The 18,752-nt window shown below is 38.7% G+C and overlaps 2 protein-coding genes across 6 annotated transcripts in view; both read right to left on the bottom strand.

Moving 5' to 3' along the window:
• Positions 1–12,042, bottom strand: part of arhgap46b (Rho GTPase activating protein 46b) — a 96,715-nt gene extending 84,673 nt beyond the window's left edge. Inside the window, exon 1 of the mRNA XM_055187936.2 lies at positions 11,867–12,042. Coding sequence (XP_055043911.2) covers positions 11,867–11,880 — 14 coding nt within the window. The 5' untranslated portion in view covers positions 11,881–12,042. The remainder of the gene's footprint in view (positions 1–11,866) is intronic.
• A 3,103-nt stretch (positions 12,043–15,145) lies between these two features.
• sulf2b (sulfatase 2b) overlaps positions 15,146–18,752 on the bottom strand; it is a 226,799-nt gene continuing 223,192 nt past the window's right edge. For 3 of the 5 annotated variants that reach the window (XM_055187941.2, XM_055187942.2, XM_055187943.2), the window contains one exon: positions 15,146–18,400. In XM_055187941.2, coding sequence (XP_055043916.2) covers positions 17,790–18,400 — 611 coding nt within the window. In that variant the 3' untranslated portion in view covers positions 15,146–17,789. The remainder of the gene's footprint in view (positions 18,401–18,752) is intronic. The other 2 variants (XM_055187945.2, XM_055187946.2) reach the window with 1 other exon arrangement.

Raw genomic sequence — 18,752 nt, forward strand, 5'->3', positions numbered from 1 at the left:
TTTTTGACCATAAGCGTAAAAAATGAGGGATGAACAGGAAATGTCACAACCCTTGAGCACCAAGGGTTGATGTGTAAGAGCACTTTGATGCCTCTAAGCAATGTTCTCATCCCAACTTTCGTCTCTCTTCCACCCTTCCGATGACAATTATATTGCCAGTCCATCATGTGTCAGCCGACGGCGTTCAACAGGACATCAAAGAGATAAATCCTGAAATCTATTTGCAATCCAGTACATTTCGTTTTGTACATACAAACGCTCACTACGAAGAATGAGTCAGAAACTTCAAAGCAAGATGTTTATTTGGCTTTAATGCTAAAATTCTGTTTTTGTTTAGCATTCACTGAGATATTTGTGGCACTCCACACTTTTTTGGGGTATTTTTTACTCATTTTTAGTACACAGGCCATGTGTCCTTGGGTCATTGCCTCTATTTACTATCTAAATTAACATAAAGGTCCAAAGAAAAACACAAAAGACACAAAAGCATATTGTATATACAGTAGTTGAAGCAGCACACCAAGGGTTTGTGTATGGACGGTTAGGCCTATTTACACCCAATCCATTTAGAAAATTTAATAATTGATAAAGTATGAACACAAACTGCAATATTCACTTTTTGCAAAACAAAAAAATGCCTTACAAAGTCCTTTAACACAGTATGATAGTCTAACATCACCACACTGGCCAAATATACTGTAAGTTGGAGAAACCTTAGAGTTAAGAAAACGAAGACAGTGACCTCATTCATTTGCAAGTGCAAATTCCCATGACTTCCTCGATGACATCAGCATTCATCATGCACCTGGTCACTGATTGGTCAAAATGTCACCGGTGACATATTTACTAAGCAAACAGTATGAGCCAATACGTTACAGTTTAACATTTGTCCAAATCTCTCCCATCCTTCTGCTGCCAATCTATCAAGTGCCAGTCAATGGTTGTCAAGGTAACATCAATTCCTAATTTCTTAGTGATATTAGATGTGTTCAGGTCTCATGCTTGTGAAACTTGTTGGATCACATCATGACTAAAGCCTTGAGTCATATTTAAAAGCTTCATATGTGCTTATTTAAAGCGCACACATTCCTTAATCTATTGATTCAATCCTTAGCGCACAGCTTTAAATGCACACACACATTTTAAGATTGCCTGTCCCGCAGCCCTTTGCAGGTCGTGACCATTAGATCAGATAAATAAGAAACTTCGGTGTGTTTGCAAAGGGGCCGGCCAAGTGTATGGGGTGGCTCAAAGGACAAATGTGAGTGTTTCGGGGGAACAGGGTATCTGTTCGAAAGGATTCGGTAAAGCGTGTTAGTCGTCCAGATGCTTTAGGGAAGTCTTGTACACACTCAAATTTCTGCCAACCTCATTAAATGTAGCTTTTCAATAGGGACTTAAGAGGGACTTAACAGTACAAGGGTAGAGCCTCTGGGGCAGGTGTGTGTATGTGTGTATGCGCACTTTAGAAGTTGTGTCGTCCCGTGTTAAAATCCCCAAGCAGCCACAATCTCTCTCATCCGAGGAAAGGAACATGTGTGAGACTTCCTTCAAACGAAAAGGGAATTGGTGCTGCTGACTGGTATCTACATTACAGGGTCTCCAGATCGCAAACACTTATGAGGACTAATGGGTAGGGTGGGCAAGGCCTAATGTCACTAATGGTGCAATTCTTGTGGTTTTAGATGGTTACACACTTGAAATAGCTTTATATTTAATATATTTTCCACAGCAAACAGCAGCATGTGTTGTCGCAGCATAACTGAGAGAGCATTGCATAAGCAGCACAAAGGTGACTGGTTCGATTCCCAGGGAACAGACATACTAATAAAATGTATAGTTTTGAATTTATTCTAAGTCACTATGAATAGATATGTCTGCAAAATGTAAATGAAATAAGGTTCAAGCTTAAAGGCAACATAATTTACATTGTGTAGTGTGAAGAAGAGCAGGCTATTATACTGTATGAAAATAATGTAGGGCAGCATTTTATTCATGGGAACTGGTGAGACATCATAAACTACTGACGATAATATTAACTATATTATTAACTAGCATGAAGGAAAGAACAGCCAAATATTTTTTAGAGTATAAAAACGCTAATAGATGATTTTAGATGAGATGATTTCTGAATGCATCCGCAAAAATTGACATCAGCGGACAGCCCGTTGTTGTCTAAACGACTTTAGTATATTTGCAGCAGACAGACGCAAGTGGGTTTCCGTATTATTTCTTTGAAAACAAAACCAAAGGTTTAAAAAAATAAGAACAAAAGTCTAGCAAGCATTCTATGCATTTTGTTGTCACACACACACACATGTCTGTTTTGGTGGGACATTCCACATAATACGTAATTAACAGCGGTTTACTTCCGCGATTTGGTACGATTGCGTTCACATCAGCAGCGAACCGTTCTGGAGTTCACATGAACCGGACCCCAGACCACCCTTTTTAAGCAGACTCGAGTACGTTTCGCGGGTGCGCACCCGAGTTCGGAAGACAGCGTTCACATCATCCAAATGTACCGAACTCTGACGTCAATCGAACCCGGGTGAGCACCAAAAGTGCTAATGTGAAAACGCCCTTAAAAAGGAAGAGAAGTTACCCACCAGTGTGAACTCCTCCCTTCCATTGTCTGATTGCTTTTTCGCAAGGACTTCTGGGTTGGTGCAGTGCGGGCTTCGCAAAACACCGCATCAAGGGTGCAAAGGAGAGGCTAATGAGCACACTTTGAAGCATAAAAATGACAGATGGGACACCCTACGGACTCGTAGACTAAGCGAGCATGCGCAATTTAAGGCCACGAGAACGAAAGTCCAAATGAAGTGCGCCATTTGGGACAGGGCCATTATGTTTGCAATATGTTAACTTTTTTTACAGGGTGGTGTCATGTTCCTGTAGCTCAACTGGTTGAGCATTGAGTTAGCAGCAAAAGCGTATGGGTTCAATCCACACATAAGCCCTTTTCACACACAGATTACGCAAAATAAACAGAAAATGTGTCCTGGATCAGTTAATTTTGGTTAATTTATTGGTTGGTTCATTTCTAAAATCTGTGCATGCGTTCACACACTTTCCGTAAAGATCCTGTTAAGACACGTTATGAAGTTTATTAACTAAGTTCGTAGGAGCATGGTCATGTAATCCAACCAATCAGCGCAAAAAGGTCTCTTCATATAGCCACCCCACCGCCTCACTCTTATGCCAAATATGCTTTATCTCATTTCCCTTTTGATTACATATTAATGTGAACTCGTGATATGATGTGTAATGCATTGGTAATTGTGCACTTGGAAAATTTTTATAATCAAGCGCATGATGTGCTATTCCATTAAAGGGACATATTTTTTTGAAAATATGCTAATTTTCTAGCTCCCCTAAAGTTAAATATTTGATTTTTACTGTTTTGGAATCCATTTAGCTGATCTCCGGGTCTGGTGCTAGCAGTTTTAGCATAGCTTAATCCATTGAATCTGATTAGACCATTAGCATCACGCTTAAAAATATCCAAAGAGTTTCGATATTTTTCCTCTTTAAAACTTGACTTTTTTGTAGTTACATTGTGTACTAAGAACGATGGAAATTTAAAAGCTGCAGTTTTCTAGCCCAATATTGCTAGGAATTATACTTTCATTCTGGCGTAATAATCAAGGACTTTGCTGCCGTAACATGGGTGCAGCAGGCGCAATGATATTTCTCAGTGCCCAGCTATAGGGAACTATTTTTGGGCACTGCGTAATATTATTGCGCCTCCTGCACACATCGTACGGCAATGTTAAGAAGTCCCCATTACAGAAACGATCCCAGAATCTTTTTGTCAAAGTGGTTATATTGGTAAAATGTATAGCTTGAATGCACTGTAAGTCGTTATGGATTAAAGCTTCTGCAAAATGCATTAATGTCATGTTATCTTCTTATAACACAGGTTGAGTAAACTAATGTATGAGAGAATTTTCCTTTTTGGCTGAACTATTCCTAACTATTCATTTTCCATTTTAGACAAGGAAAAAACAGGAGAAAGTTACTATTTCAATGAAACAATACGGCACGTTTTGGCACTGTTGCTTTCTGCACAACACAGCCAGGGACATACAGATACAGATATATAGATAAATAGATAGATAGATGCCCCAAACATGTTCGTCTGTCCGTTTTGAAGAAGTTTCTCCACACATTATCTGACTAGTAAAGAAAAAGGCAAGTTTGCTAGAGAGAGAGCAGGGTTAGATTTTGAGTGCTGTCTGGCTCAGCTTCCTATCATCTCAGTGGGGGTTGTGAGTTATTTTCGGGCAGCCGCAGACATGCCCTACTGTGCCTTTAATGACTGCCACTCCAGGCTAAATGCTTTAACTTCAGTGGGCTTTGGTTAATATTCAGCAGATACCCACCTACTTTGGGAATGTTGCTTTAAAACTCAACTCGGCGAGCATATGTGTTTCTGTTTTCAGGTTTGGTGTGATAATTAAGCCCTTTTTCCAACACACCTACACAAACAGAAACATGCAGATGTGCATACTGGAGATGACATATGTGTTAATGCGTTCGAGTACTGATATTCAGCAGAGCTCTTCTTTAATTTATGACTGCTATAACAAAGACACACAAAGAGCCTTTATGAAGAATGTTTCCAGCAGCACGCATAAAAAACCCAAACTGAAAGCTTTGCAGACATATGAACAGATCTGAATCTATACTATGATCTACACACACAGTCACACACACAGGTAGCCCACCCCCAAAAAGAAAAACGAAAATAATGATAATATTTTTCGGACGTTACTGCAAATATGGGCGGAAAGCATTTCGTTCATCTTTACATTTCAGAAGAGAAAGGTCATGCCGTGCCCGTGACATACTGATTTTCTACTTGTCACACGGTTTCATGTTATACAAATTCGCAGGTCAAAGTTCACCAAACTTTTCGCACAATCTTGCATTTCCAACACTTTCTCATGGCAATTTTCGTACGTATTTTACAAGGTGGGTAATTCGTATGGATTTGTACGACCACATTCCTACATTTTTGTACGATTTGCTTTTTCCCCAGTGACGTTAGGGGTTAGGAGTGGGGTTTCATTATTGTATTTTTATGATAATTGTATGTTTTTGTGTATACTTCGTATGAATTCATACGAATTAGCAATCTCATAATACATACAAATCCTTATGAGAACACACTGACATTTTCGGTCTAACGCATTGGCGTACGAAAAGGGCAGTGTGACAGCGGCTTAAAACAGCACATAGCAAAATCTGATTGGGCTAGTTATCAGAAAGAGAGACCAATAAGAATTCACCCTCTGTAGCTTTGTCGCTTCGTCTCTTCAGACTGAGACCTTGTCAAAAATTATTTAAACCTGACCTTTCTAACTAGCATTCTCAAATAACTGATTTCCGGGATATTTTCCATCATTTGGAGGCACCACTGAGCCACTATCAATATGTGGGAGGGAGACTCTTGGAACGTCCAGGAGGGGTGGGATGTCTGTATTTAGAATTTAATCACAATTAATTGCATACTATATCAATATTTGCTAAAAAAAAAAGACACTGTAAGAAAATAATGTAAGATTATTGTGAGAAATAAGTAAACATTTAGACAGATAGAAAAAGTGCGTCATGTAATAGTGCATCATTTCGGATGCAACAATGAGTTAAATCAAACAAAGAGGGAAGTTAATATTTGTTATCGACTTCATCATCATTACATGCTGTTGTTACTGACATCCAGATCCACAACCGCCGGTTCGCTGGAAAACACACCCCGTCTAAACAGTCAAAAGTTTTCTATAGCAGGACACACACAGTGGGAAGAGCGCTCTTGTTTTTCCCAACAGGAAGACTCCACGGGGAGAGGCCGGCTTGTGTTGTTGGAGATATTACTGGAGAAAAGCTTAACACAAAAAGTGAATGGAAGAGAAAGATATTTCATCTCACACACAAACCCTACAATTACACAGTTATAGCCGAGCCAAGTTTGGATAAACGCACACCCACAACCTCATTTTCCATCAGATCTGGCCCACGTCTATCACAAATGACCATTTTATTTCAGCAATATTTCTGCCATTCCATATTAAGCTTTAAAGCATGAAGCGGTGAACGTAAGTGACAATATTTCCTGGTAAATATCCAATACAAAATGCAAATAAACTTCTGGATTGAAGCCAGAACTAGAGAAAACAACTCCATGTTTTCATCAGAGACTAGACATTTGCTTATGGGTTTCTCTCAGTTGTTTTAAACCAGTGCCAAACCAATTTGTAATTTCATCTGAGAAGGTCCAAAAGAGAAACCAGTAATTAAGGCTTTACCACAGACCAATAACAGCTCCACCATTTCAAAGCAACTATAAAGTCTGCTAAATGCTGCTATAGCAACACTAAGTTGATAGGGTGAGACTGTTTACTGTTACTCAGCATATGTTTCTTGGTGATGAGAACTATCCATCTGCTGGCAATGTAAACAACAAAAAGCTAAAGATGTGTTTGGCATGGGACCTTTTCAAAAGATATCAACCCCCATTGGTTTAATAAACAGGGTGGTCTGATTTTAATCATTTATAGCTAATTCAAGTTTAATCAAAAAGTTTGGTACCAAAAAGTACCAAATAATAATAAAAATGCCATTGGTTATCAAGTAACTTTGCACGACTCATCTTGACTCGCCATATTTCAAAATAAGTGAATGCATGAGAAATATACAACTATATATACTTTTACTCTTCCTCACACAAATGCACATGGACTATATAGTTTAATAGTATTCATATTTTTTCTAGTTTTTTAACATCATGACACTTTTAGGTAGGGCTGGGCAAAAAAAATTGAATTTCGATTAGTCGTTTTTTAAAACGTGGTCGAATCAGAATCGATTCTTAAAGAGCAGAATACATTTTTTTGTCCATATTTTTTCTGCAAACATTGAACGTAAGATTAACATTAAAGGATTAGTCCATTTTCTTAAAAGAAAAATCCAGATAATTTACTCACCACGTCATCCAAAATGTTGATGTCTTTCTTTGTTCAGTCGAGAAGAAATTATGTTTTTTGAGGAAAACATTGCAGGATTTTTCTAATTTTAATGGACTTAAATAGAGCCCAACATTTAATACTTAACTCAACACTTAACAGTTTTTTCAACGGAGTTTCAAAGGACTATAAACAATCCCAAACGAGGCATAAGGGTCTTATCTAGCGAAACGATTGTCATTTTTGACAATAAAAATAACAAATATACACTTTTAAACCACAACTTTTCGTCTAGGTCCGGTCCGGCGCGACCTAACGTAAATGCATAGTGACGTAGGGAGGTCACAATTTGCGGACCATTTTAAACAATAAACTGCCACAAAGACATTAATTAGTATCAGTTGACATAGGAACGGTCCTCTTTCAAGACGCTTGTAATCACTGGGGGGGAGTTTTGCGTACGTCCTCTGTGACCTCTTGACGTGATGACGTATTGCGTGGGGTCAGCTGGCGCATAATGACCGGATCTACATGACGAGAAATTGTGCTTTACAAGTGTATATTTGTTATTTTTCTTGTCAAAAATGACAATCGTTTTGCTAGATAAGACCCTTATGCCTCGTTTGGGATTGTTTATAGTCCTTTGAAACTCCGTTGAAAAAAACTGTTAAGTGTTGAGTTAAGTATTAAATGTTGGGCTCTATTAAAGGTGCAGTGTGTAAATTTTAGCAGCATCTAGTGGTGAGGTGCTGGTGAATTGCAACCAATGACTCAGTCCAATGACCCCTCGTTTTTTAATCACATAGAGAAGCTACGGTAGCCACCACGGGACAAACATGTCATTTGGAGACAACTTAGTAGAAAAAGTTTGTCCATTAAGGGTTTCTGTAGAAACATGGCGGCACAAAATGGCGACCTCCATGTAAGGAGACCTCGACTAATCCTTTAATCAAATTACTAGTCTTCTTCACTAGATGTCACCCTCTTTTTGCCTTGCGCGATGTTACCAAGGAGCGAGAGGTGAGCCTGTCATTCATTTATTAGTCCTTAAAGTGGCGGTTTTGGGTGCTTCATCGACGTTGATGCCACCTTCACATAAAAAGTAAGAGGTATGGAGGCATTTTAGATTTTGCTAGCAAGACGACAACGATAGTGTTGTGGCTTTTAATTTCTTTTTTATTAATTACCCACTTGTAAACTTATGTTCACTGTACTTTTTTTATTAATATAGTATTTGTATTAAATCTATATTCATTGAGTTGAATTGAGAATTGAGTATAAAAACCGACCCGAGATCCGCAATCGAAAATTTTATTGAGAATCGAAATCGAATCGATTTGATAGCTTGTGAATCGAAATTGAATCGATCTGGAACATCTGAACAATACCCAGCCCTACTTTTAGGCTGTTTTACACCTGAGTGTTAGGGTGTTTTCACATCTGTAGTTTGGTTCATTTGGTCTGGACCAACAGCAAAAAATTATACATTCTAACTTTTTTTAGCAGTTTTGGTTCCTTTGATTTTATTGAGAGATGAATTAGGTTACTGCAGCTTTAAGACGTGAGAGAGATCGCTCTGTTCACGTGCACTGATGACAGGCTGCTGTGGTTATTGGCGGCGGCTGAGCGCAGACAAGCAGCTGTGAGGAAAATAAAAGTTTAAACGCTCAAAACTTTAAAACGCATGCAAATAATAAACTTTTGGCATGAGGATGCAAATGTCCGTGATAGATGTGTGTTGTATATGCTGTTTGATGGGGATGTGAAGACGCCTCGCGCTGTTGACCGGAGCGCGTCCTCATAGAAAATACGCATATCTCTGTAAAGGCAAAGAGAGACATACAAATCTGCACGCCGCACATGATCAACAGGTTGTAAAAATGCTCACGCTACGTAAAAAATGTCTTTAATTGCAGCCACATTCAGGATCCTTTTGATAAAAGGATGATGATAAAAGTAAACAGAAAGATCGGTTTATGAGCTCGGCAGATTTAGCGAGCACCGATCGAGTCATTTAATGCCATTATCGGCCGATACCGATCGGCGGCCGATCGATCGGAGCATCCCTAGTCAGACCATAAAAAAAACGAAACCGGTAGTGAAGTTCGGATCCAGATGTGTATCGCGTCAGCGCACACGCATCCGATGAAACCGCCTATAGTACATAATAGTCGATCAAAAATATGATGGGTAACGGCATACAAGCGGCAGTGAGTTTTGCAGATACGGTCGGACAAACATATTTTAGACCAACTGTCCAAAACGCATGGGCTTTAATTGCTCGGTGAAACAGTACTGCGAACAAAATTATTAAATAATATAAGGTCAGCTACAAAGAAACCCACAGCTGTTGTCTGACTTTGCGTGCAGACTAGGGTTGGGCAGCGTTACAAATTTATTGGTTCTGATTTCATAATCGATTCAGTTTATTGATTCAGATTCCTAACGATTCTTGCTTTCGATTCCAAAGAGGTGAAAAGCAATAGCAGCCAAGCCTTTAAGGGTACAAAAATATTTTTGATCTCTACTTAGAGTTGAACACAAAAAAGGAGAATACATAAAAACTTTTTTAGGAGCTACAAAACCTTTAAACAAAGACAAACATGGCAAGGCATACTCAATATGATTTTGAAATAATTTTTACTCATAACGTAACACCTACCTAAATGATGGCGACTCAACAACAAAAAATGCATGCAGCCCTTTCACTATAAATGTTGTGATCGATCCGTCACACTCCTCAGTTTTTCATGAATGAGTCTAGCTTTCGAAGCGAGGGAGAAAGGGGCCTTATGTGTACTGTTCATTGGTTGTTGCTCTGAAATCACTCGTCATTTGCATAACTTTAACTGTTTGCAACTTTGTCGCATAGCTGCTGGACACTATCACTTCCTGTCACCAACGGTCGCAGTCACTCGTGTTACCGGAAATGATAAAGCTTCCATTTAAATAAATTGGATTGTGTCGCTCCGGGGTTGCTTTTGCCAGTGGGCACGCAACTTTGGAAAAGAGAGTCAGGCCGACTACCAAAACACACTTTTAGCCAATCAGCAGTAAGGGGCGTGTCTACTAACCGAAATCGTTGTCGGGGTTGCATATGTATGGGCGGGTCTATCACCAAGAGGTCTAGATTCTATTGGGGTAGGGGCGTGTGTGTTTTCAAATGTCAACATTGGGTTTCAGAGAAAATGGCCCCCGCCTTTAACAGATGATAACTAAGAATCCCATGGCAGCCAAAGAGAGGACACTTTAAGAGTTTTAATTAAAAAAAAAATGGTCAAAACTTGTCATGTGAAAGCGAACCGAACCAAAAAGTTAAAGCAACATTGTAACAGTTTTAATCCTGGTCTACACCCTTAGTTTCACAAAAGACAATCAAACAGATTTGGAATGATACATGGATCAGTGGCGGCCGGTGTCTTCTCTTCCGAGGGGCGCACATTCAAAATATGTGTTCACAGTGTCATGTGTGTGGCTCATCATGTCAAAATATGTGTTCGGTGCGTCATGTAAACCTATGTGCATCATGCGTCATTTCAAAATACGTGCCTGCTGCACACACGCTGAAATGACGCTATGATAAAAGAGACGCTAAAATTCACTCAGAAATACTCGCAAGACACTAACTTAACACTAAACTCTGATTACACACGAGATTAAGCAAATATCTGGCAAATGCGAGCGTCATCAAAGCGTCGAAACGTCTGCAGCAGGCACGTATTTTGACATGACATGACACGTGATGCATATAGGTTCATGATGCACTGAACACAAATTTTGTCATGAAGAGCCACCCACATGATGAGCTAAATACATGTTTTGATGAACTTTGCATCGTGCGCCCTCAAAAAAGAAGTCAACGGTTGCTACTGATATGGATCAATAAATGAAAGTCAGTGTGAACTAGAAGTTGCCGTCAACTTTTTTCTGTATTGTGTCAATTCTGAGTACAACAAAGAAAAAGTGTTTTCCACTGGAAATTGATTGGTTTTTGAAGGTGTTTCATTCAGAATATACGTGGAAGGGCAGTGGTAAAGGACATCCTGACCAGTCTGTCAAACTGACATAATCAGAGAACTGCCATTGAGGTAATTTATTAGATTACAAAGATTTTTTTTATTGACTTCAATGGAATAATTGTTAGTCACAAACCTAATAAACTACTGTACGCTAACCAAACAAATAGGTACATTTATGGGTGAACTGTTCCTTTAAGATCAGAGATCAATTTCTACACGCGTGCGTGAGATCGTTGAGACGCATTATCAAACTTCTGTCTATACTTATCCCGTCCATCTGGTATTGTGAATATTTTAAAAGGTCAGGAAACCTGTCAGTGTTTCACGAGAAGTCTTCCGAGACCGGTAATGAATATGGCTTTGCAACATGATTAATAAAACATGTCAAAAATCCACCCGGTTTAAAGATGACACCTGGAAGGCGACACTACATCAGCCGCACAGCATCTGCTCATCAATATATCGAGGTTACCCATCCAACATTAGTTGGTAGGTCTAATATTGATCGCAAAGACTTGTTTAAAATGTCATTCATAAAACGACATTCATAAAATATAGCTTGTATGTCACTTTGAGTTCGTTGCACACCCATAATTGAAACAAATCTAAAGAATTTTTTAAAGTATTTTACTTATGAAAACATTGAGAACCCCCGATGTCAGTGAACTTTAACTACAGTATGCAAACAATTCAGCGCGGACACCACAGCGCGTGCACATTTTAAAACATCACGAAAGTTTTATAGCAACAATATCATTTCGATACTTTACAATATCTGTATGTAATTCAATGCAAAGCATTCCAATAACGTGACACAGTCGACCACAGTTTCAAATTCAAAGTTACTGAAGTTGTACAATATCTGTTGCGTCTTACCTTTTCTCAGCCATGATCCTCACATTGTATGAAATAATGCGGTTGAAATAAGTGAGACTGTCCTGTGTCAGACACTGAGCAGAACGTACGGCTTGTGCTGAATGTGTAGTTAAGGCTCTGTGTCCCACTCGAGTTTAGGTCAGACAGTGGTTGAGAGGGTTTATCCCCCCGCCCTCTCCTCTACAGTGCATACTGTTTGTAATCTGATCTGCAGGCTGCTGTGTGTGGTTGACACGATTCGCAGTCAGCGCTCAGTTTACAGTAAAATGGCGACATCTGCTGGCGAATGAAGCATGAGCGCTACTCTGTGCTGCTTCTGGTACTATCAATAATATAATTTTTTGCATAGAATATACCCACAAACGATTATTTAAAGTCATTATTGTGTGAGATGAAAATACTTTAAAAAGTAACATTTTATAACATAAACATTTTAATTGATTTAACAAAGAATTTAGGAGGTACACATTTTTTTGACATATTTTGTTGACAAAGTGAGTGCCATTCACTTATCTTTTGTTCCACAGCTCGCAGACCCGTCTCTTAGCAGAGTTTTTAACTGCTAATTCATTTTCATTTTGTCATTTTCAACATGCTTTAAACATGCAATTGTTCAACCTTTGCTTAAACAGCAAGGTCTGGATGGGAGTTGTCTTGAAAAAAATTCCTGTCTCAAAATGATCATAAAGCTTTTGGAAAAAGTTGTGCAATTGCAGCTGAGTACATTCTTAAATATCTAATTTATTAGAAACACTTCAATGTGGTTTTACTGCTTATCACAGTGCGTAGTCCGCTTTGCTTAAAGTGATCAATTATATTCTGGTTGCAGTCGATGCTGGTAAAAATGTGGTATTGATCCTGTCAATCCCTAGAATTATTATGGCTATTACTACCATTATTGTACATACTATTATAACATAATATACATATACATATTATTATTATTACACAAATATGTATTATTATCTGTTTCATTTAATATTATTATTATTTTGTTATATTATTATTATTATTATTATTATTATTTTATTTTGCTTATTATCATTGTGTCATAACAAAATCATCATCTGTATTATTATCTGTTTAATTTATTATTATTTATTTATTATTATTATTATTATTAATATTATTATTATTATTATTATTATTATTATTATTTTGCTTATCATTGCTCAGAACAATAACATCATCACAATTGTTGTTTTGTTTTTGTTGTCTGTTTTGTTTTTGTTGTTTTGCTGTTTAACTATCTATTGTATATTTTGCACTTATAATAAAAAAATATTATATTTTGGTCTATTATGTGGATCATAATGTTCTTATTTGCCGCTTAGAAAATGTAATCGGTTCAGCTTTATGATGGTTCAGCTTATATCTCAAAGACAGGTCTTTTTCCATAAAGTTAGATAAGATTTCCTCTTCATCTACCCCAATTACTAGTGGAGTACATCAGGGCTCTATTCTGGGAACGCTTCTTTTTAAATTATATATGTGCCCTCTGGGAGATATTATCAGGAAGCAAAATGTCTCTTTTTATTTGCAGGTGTATCTCCCACTTAAAGCTGGTGATTCTATTGCTAGAATGCATTTCAGACATTAAAGAATGGTTATCAAATAATTTTCTCCAATTCAATGTAAACAAAAAAGTTTTTTTTCGGCCCCCAAAAAATACATTTGAAATGATTAAGGAGCTGGGCAATCATTTCCTCACATGTTAGTAACCTACAGGTAGCTGTTATTATAGACTCTCAGTTATGTTTGTCCAAAAAAAAAAAAAATTCTGTTGTTAGGAACAGTTTTTATCAATAACGGGTCATCTCCAAACTTTTCAAAATCTGAAGAGGTTATTCATGCATTTATTACCTCACTTTGGATTGCTGTAATTCACTGTGTTTTGGTCTTCATCCATTTTTGATTTCACGCCTTCAGTTGGTACAAAATGTAGCTGCAAGGCTTGCTGACTGGGTCAAAGAGTTATAAACATGTCACTCAAATTTTAGCATCACTTCACTGGCTACTGGTCCATTTTTAGAGTTCAGTTTAAGATTATATTGTTCGTTTTTAAAGCTCTTAACAACACTTTATTCACAAAGTAATGGGCACTATCAAATGTTCACTGGCAAGTCTTTTTAGTGTGTGAGGCATTGATTCATTCAATTCAATCGATTCATTCAAACTACTCATTTATTATGAAACGAAGCAAGTGACTAGCTAAAAGACCTCATGCTATATATTACTCTTACTACTTTTACCCTACCTTTGAATGGCATAAATAGTAGTACACAGATCCAAATTCACGATTCTTTGTGAACGAGTCACTGAATCACTCGAATCACAAACGCATTTCTATGGAACTATTTTCACTGCTGAAATAAAGCAAAAGACGACATTATTGTGTCGAAAATGTTAACTTCTTCAAGGAACTTTGAAAGGGGTTTTCTTAACAAAGGCGTATGTTATGGACAACGAACACAGGTGCATTTTATTGATGGCATTTTGAATGCACAGAGATGCTGTGACGAGATCTTGATTGTTGTGCCATTCATTCAAGAGCATCACCTCATGTTGCAGCATTATAATGCTTTGCCATTGAGCATGTTTAGGATGCTCTGGATCGGTGTATACGATATCAAGCAACCTAGCACTGATTTCACAGGCCACAATTAACAACCTGATCAACTCTTATGCGAAAGAGATGTGTTGCACCGCATAAGGCAAATAATGGTCACACCAGATACTGACTGGTTTTCGGACCCCCAATACAGTTAAATTGCACATTTTAGAGCGGCCAGCCTATAAGGCACACCTGTGCAAAAATCATGCTGTCTAATCAGCATCTTGATATGCCATACCTGTGAGGTGGATGGGTTATCTTGGCAAAGGGGAAGTGCTCACTAATACAGATTTAGACAGATTTGTGAACAATATTTGAGAGAAAGTCTTAGACCTTTGAGTTCAGCTCATGAAAAATGGGGGGCAAAAAAACAAAAGTGTTGTGTTTATAATTTTGTTTATTGTATTTAGGACGTAAATTGCAGGTGTATGTCCAGCTGTGGTGCAACCGGCCCCTGTTGTTTTAAAGAGCACCTATTTCATTGCTAACAACATTACTTTGTGTATTTGGTATAACACAATGTGTGTACCAACTAGGGCGTGCATTATTTTCGAATAATTCAACAGCCCGTCGTCAATTATTCCTTGCACAAACCTACACTAAACTAAACATGTGTCGGTTTCATTGTCATTATGTTAAAAGAAAAGACCAGACAGAGCACATCATTTAGGCATTCAACACTTTATTCACAAAGTAATGGGCACTATCAAATGTTCACTGGTAAACCAAAAACAAAAATATAGGTATGATAAATCTATAGTGCTGTACAAGATTTCGTGTTAAAACCATTTAATCTCTTTTATATTCCTATTTCAAAAACAGACATCCCTTTGAAAGCACCAAAGGAAGAATTCTCTCTCTCTCTTTCACCGAGTTGTCTCTTACCATCCAACTTTTTCTACACAGTACTTAACAATTATTACACAATCGCAGACAAAACTGTATTAAGTATAACTGTATTAATGAATGTTGAGGGGTGGGTGTGGCATATTAACATGAACTTTGGGTGCAATTTCATATCCATCCTTTATACAGTGGGCACCTAGACAAAGAATGTTGTCATAATCTCTATGTCTGTAAATGAACACAATGAGTTCCCAGAGTAAGTGAACTGATCTAGGGTCAGATTTCCCTCTTGTACTTCTTCATCTCAGTCACAAACATCTGTAGGAGTCAGAATGATCTAAAACGGGATTTGATGAAGTACGGGCAAAAGCGCTTTAAACGCTTGCAAACGCAAGGCGCGACGCACTGCCTTTAAAAAAAAAAAAAGAGCAGTGCGACGCGGCTTTTCATATTGCTAAGCAACCACCGAGTCAGCCAACCCATCCTCACCCCCATGCGTCAATATGTTACGCGGAGGGTACACCTTTCGCGTCATTTTTTGACGAACTGGAGACTTCAATACTATTACGTCCGTTGCATTCTCTTTCCTATTTTCTTACCATTTTCGCGTCGGCCCAGGGCCAGATTTACATAATGACATCCCTACCCAAACCTAACTCTAACCCCAACGCCAGGTGACAACTGTCGTACCTAACTCTAAGCCCAATGCCAGGTGACAACTGTTTAATTTCGCGTGCACTGTTTAATTTTGCGTAATCTAACCCTAAACCGACGCGAAAATGGCAAGAAAATAGGAAAGAGAACGCAACGGACGCAACAGTATTGAAGTCCCCAGCCCGTCAAAAAATGACGCGAAAGGTACACCCTCCGCGCAACACACTGACGCATGGTCAAGTGTCGTCAAATATTGACGCCATGGAATGAGGATGTGTTGTCAGCTGTCTTGTCAATCAAATATTGAAGCGTGAGCGCTCTTTTGCTGTTAACTGTCATATTAGCAGAAACTTTAAAAAGAGGACGCTTGCTCTGACCTTGTTTGAGGGTGAGAGGTGCACAAACACACAGGAGAGTGAGCGAGTGGTGTCCGGTTCTTCAAAGCAACTGTTAACTTCCCTCCCCACAACGTAAGGCCCGCCTCTCCCCTCATTCGATTGGACAATGGAAACCGCTTCTCCGCTCTCAGCGCTCCTTCAAAAACGCGTGCGCGTGCGATTGGCGCGCATAAACGGCTCATAGAATATCATTCAAAAAAGGCGCCTGCAACTGCCATAAACGCTTTTGGTGTGACTGGCGGCTGCTGAATAATTTGTGACCCTTCATGTGAAATCCAGCTTAAGTCATTTTTTGTGATTTACTGTTTTCTACATAAAATCATCCTACATGATGTAAAAATATAACCTTGATATCTTTAATATTGACTGAGTAAGATTAGATTGAGACTTAAACCTGGATTTCACAGACAGGGTCACATACATCACCATAAAAAGACTCAATATGTGTATTATTAAATTCTTGTTAAAAATATACTGCATAAATAATATAACCTGAAGCTGGAGTGATGCCTTTATGCCTGGCGATCGGTTTAGTTTGTAAATGTATGATAAAAAATATTTTGTAACCATTTACATAAATTGCAAACACCCATTAAAATACATACATCAATTTCATATAGTTGCTCTGATATTAGTAGCGAAACCTTTTTAAGTACAAGCTAGGGTTACAAATATGGCGGCACGTTTGTCTGTACTTGTGTACTGGGGTAAAGACATTGTTATTATCAGTCAAATACATAACATCAGGACTGAATGACTGATTGAAGAAATGACCATCATTTTTACATTTCGAAACAAGGACTGCAAGAGGCAGCAAAGACATAAATGAAAAAACAAAAAATGTTAATTAAAACTACAAGTAAAACCAAAATCGCTGTTTTATCATCCTGATGTGACTTCAGAAAACAAAGATAGATATTTTTCATATTCATACACACACACATAAACTCTCAAACACACCGTTCACCATTGACCAATTTTGAGGTCTTGTTCAGGAAAGTTGTAAGGCTGTAAAAGATAATGTCCCATAAAAAAGACACAACACCAAGTAAGTGAGAAGCAGCCATCAAGGATTATGGGTGCAAAATGGATTTCAAACTGAATCAAGTATGCACGGACATAATAACTCTTCTAACTATAAATCGTAACCCCATCCCAAATCCCCTAGGAAAAACAAATCTAAACGAATAAAAACAGGGTGAATGAATAGGTAAAAGATGAAAGGATGTGCTTTGTTCAAAGCCTAGCTGATCTCACAGACAGTTTGGGAAAATGGACCGATGGTAGCTGGGAATGTTGCTGAATAATGCCACTCCAGACAAACAGAACATATAGGATCTGCCAATAAACCTTCTGAATTATTTAGGAGTCTCTTTATATCCTGAGGAGGGAGAGGAACATAAAATGAGAGTCAAACCGATTCCTGCAAAACATTGTTGCAGTCACAGTGGGTGGAGCTTAAACTCCCCGTCCGTCTTGTCGCAAACTCCTCCCCTTCCTCCTCATCATCATCGTCACCGTCCCTCCCTTCTCTCTCCGAACCTTCTTTCAGTTGAAAAAAATCATCGCCTGCCAACCGAACAGGTGGAGGACGTGATGAAGATGAAGACGACGGACGTCCGCCCTGGTTTAACCCCAAAGCGTCTTTTAAAACCTCAGCGCCTGCTTCTTTTAATAAAAGAGCGGGTGTGGCCAGAGTGGTCAGGTAGATGGCTGAAGCGGATTGGCTGGAGGAGGACACTAGGGCGTGGCCTCTCCTTATTTCTCCATCCTCCGGGTGGGGCGGATAGTAGGGCTGGTTGTCGTTGCTGAGGAGCGTGAACATCTGGTCCACAGAGCGGCTGAAATGAGCCCAGTCGTCCAGACTGAGTGTGAAGTTGAGTTTGAGATCATAGGCGTGCTCATCAAGTCTGTACAAAGGTTCAAGTTCTGACCAGTTCGACTCTCCGGGAAACAGGTCAGTGTTTTCCTGGACGTCCTCCTTCCAGGAATTATCCTTCCCAGCCTTCCCAAATTTGTCCTCTGTTGGGAAACAAACAGACGCAAACGCACGAATAAGAGATTAGTCAGAGAAAACCTAGTCCATCAAAAGTACTAAGTGGAAATATCTAAATGGAGAAGGATCGATGCATGTCTACAAAACACCTGAAAAACAAACGTGATGGCGGAAAAAATGTGATGGTGGGAAGAACATAAATTTTTCAGGCATCGAGCGAGATGAGATGGAGAGGATCAGGGGGCAAGTGATGGGAATCTTCTCTCGTGATCAAAAACAACAAAAAAGTATAAAAAAACGAATGTTGTATCATGCAGGCCAGGCAAAACTGAATGCATTCAAGAAAAATTAAAGAGAGAGAGAGAGAGAGAAAGCGAG

The sequence above is a fragment of the Misgurnus anguillicaudatus genome, chromosome 13 (assembly GCF_027580225.2).
Source record: "Misgurnus anguillicaudatus chromosome 13, ASM2758022v2, whole genome shotgun sequence".
Classification (NCBI taxonomy): domain Eukaryota; kingdom Metazoa; phylum Chordata; class Actinopteri; order Cypriniformes; family Cobitidae; genus Misgurnus; species Misgurnus anguillicaudatus.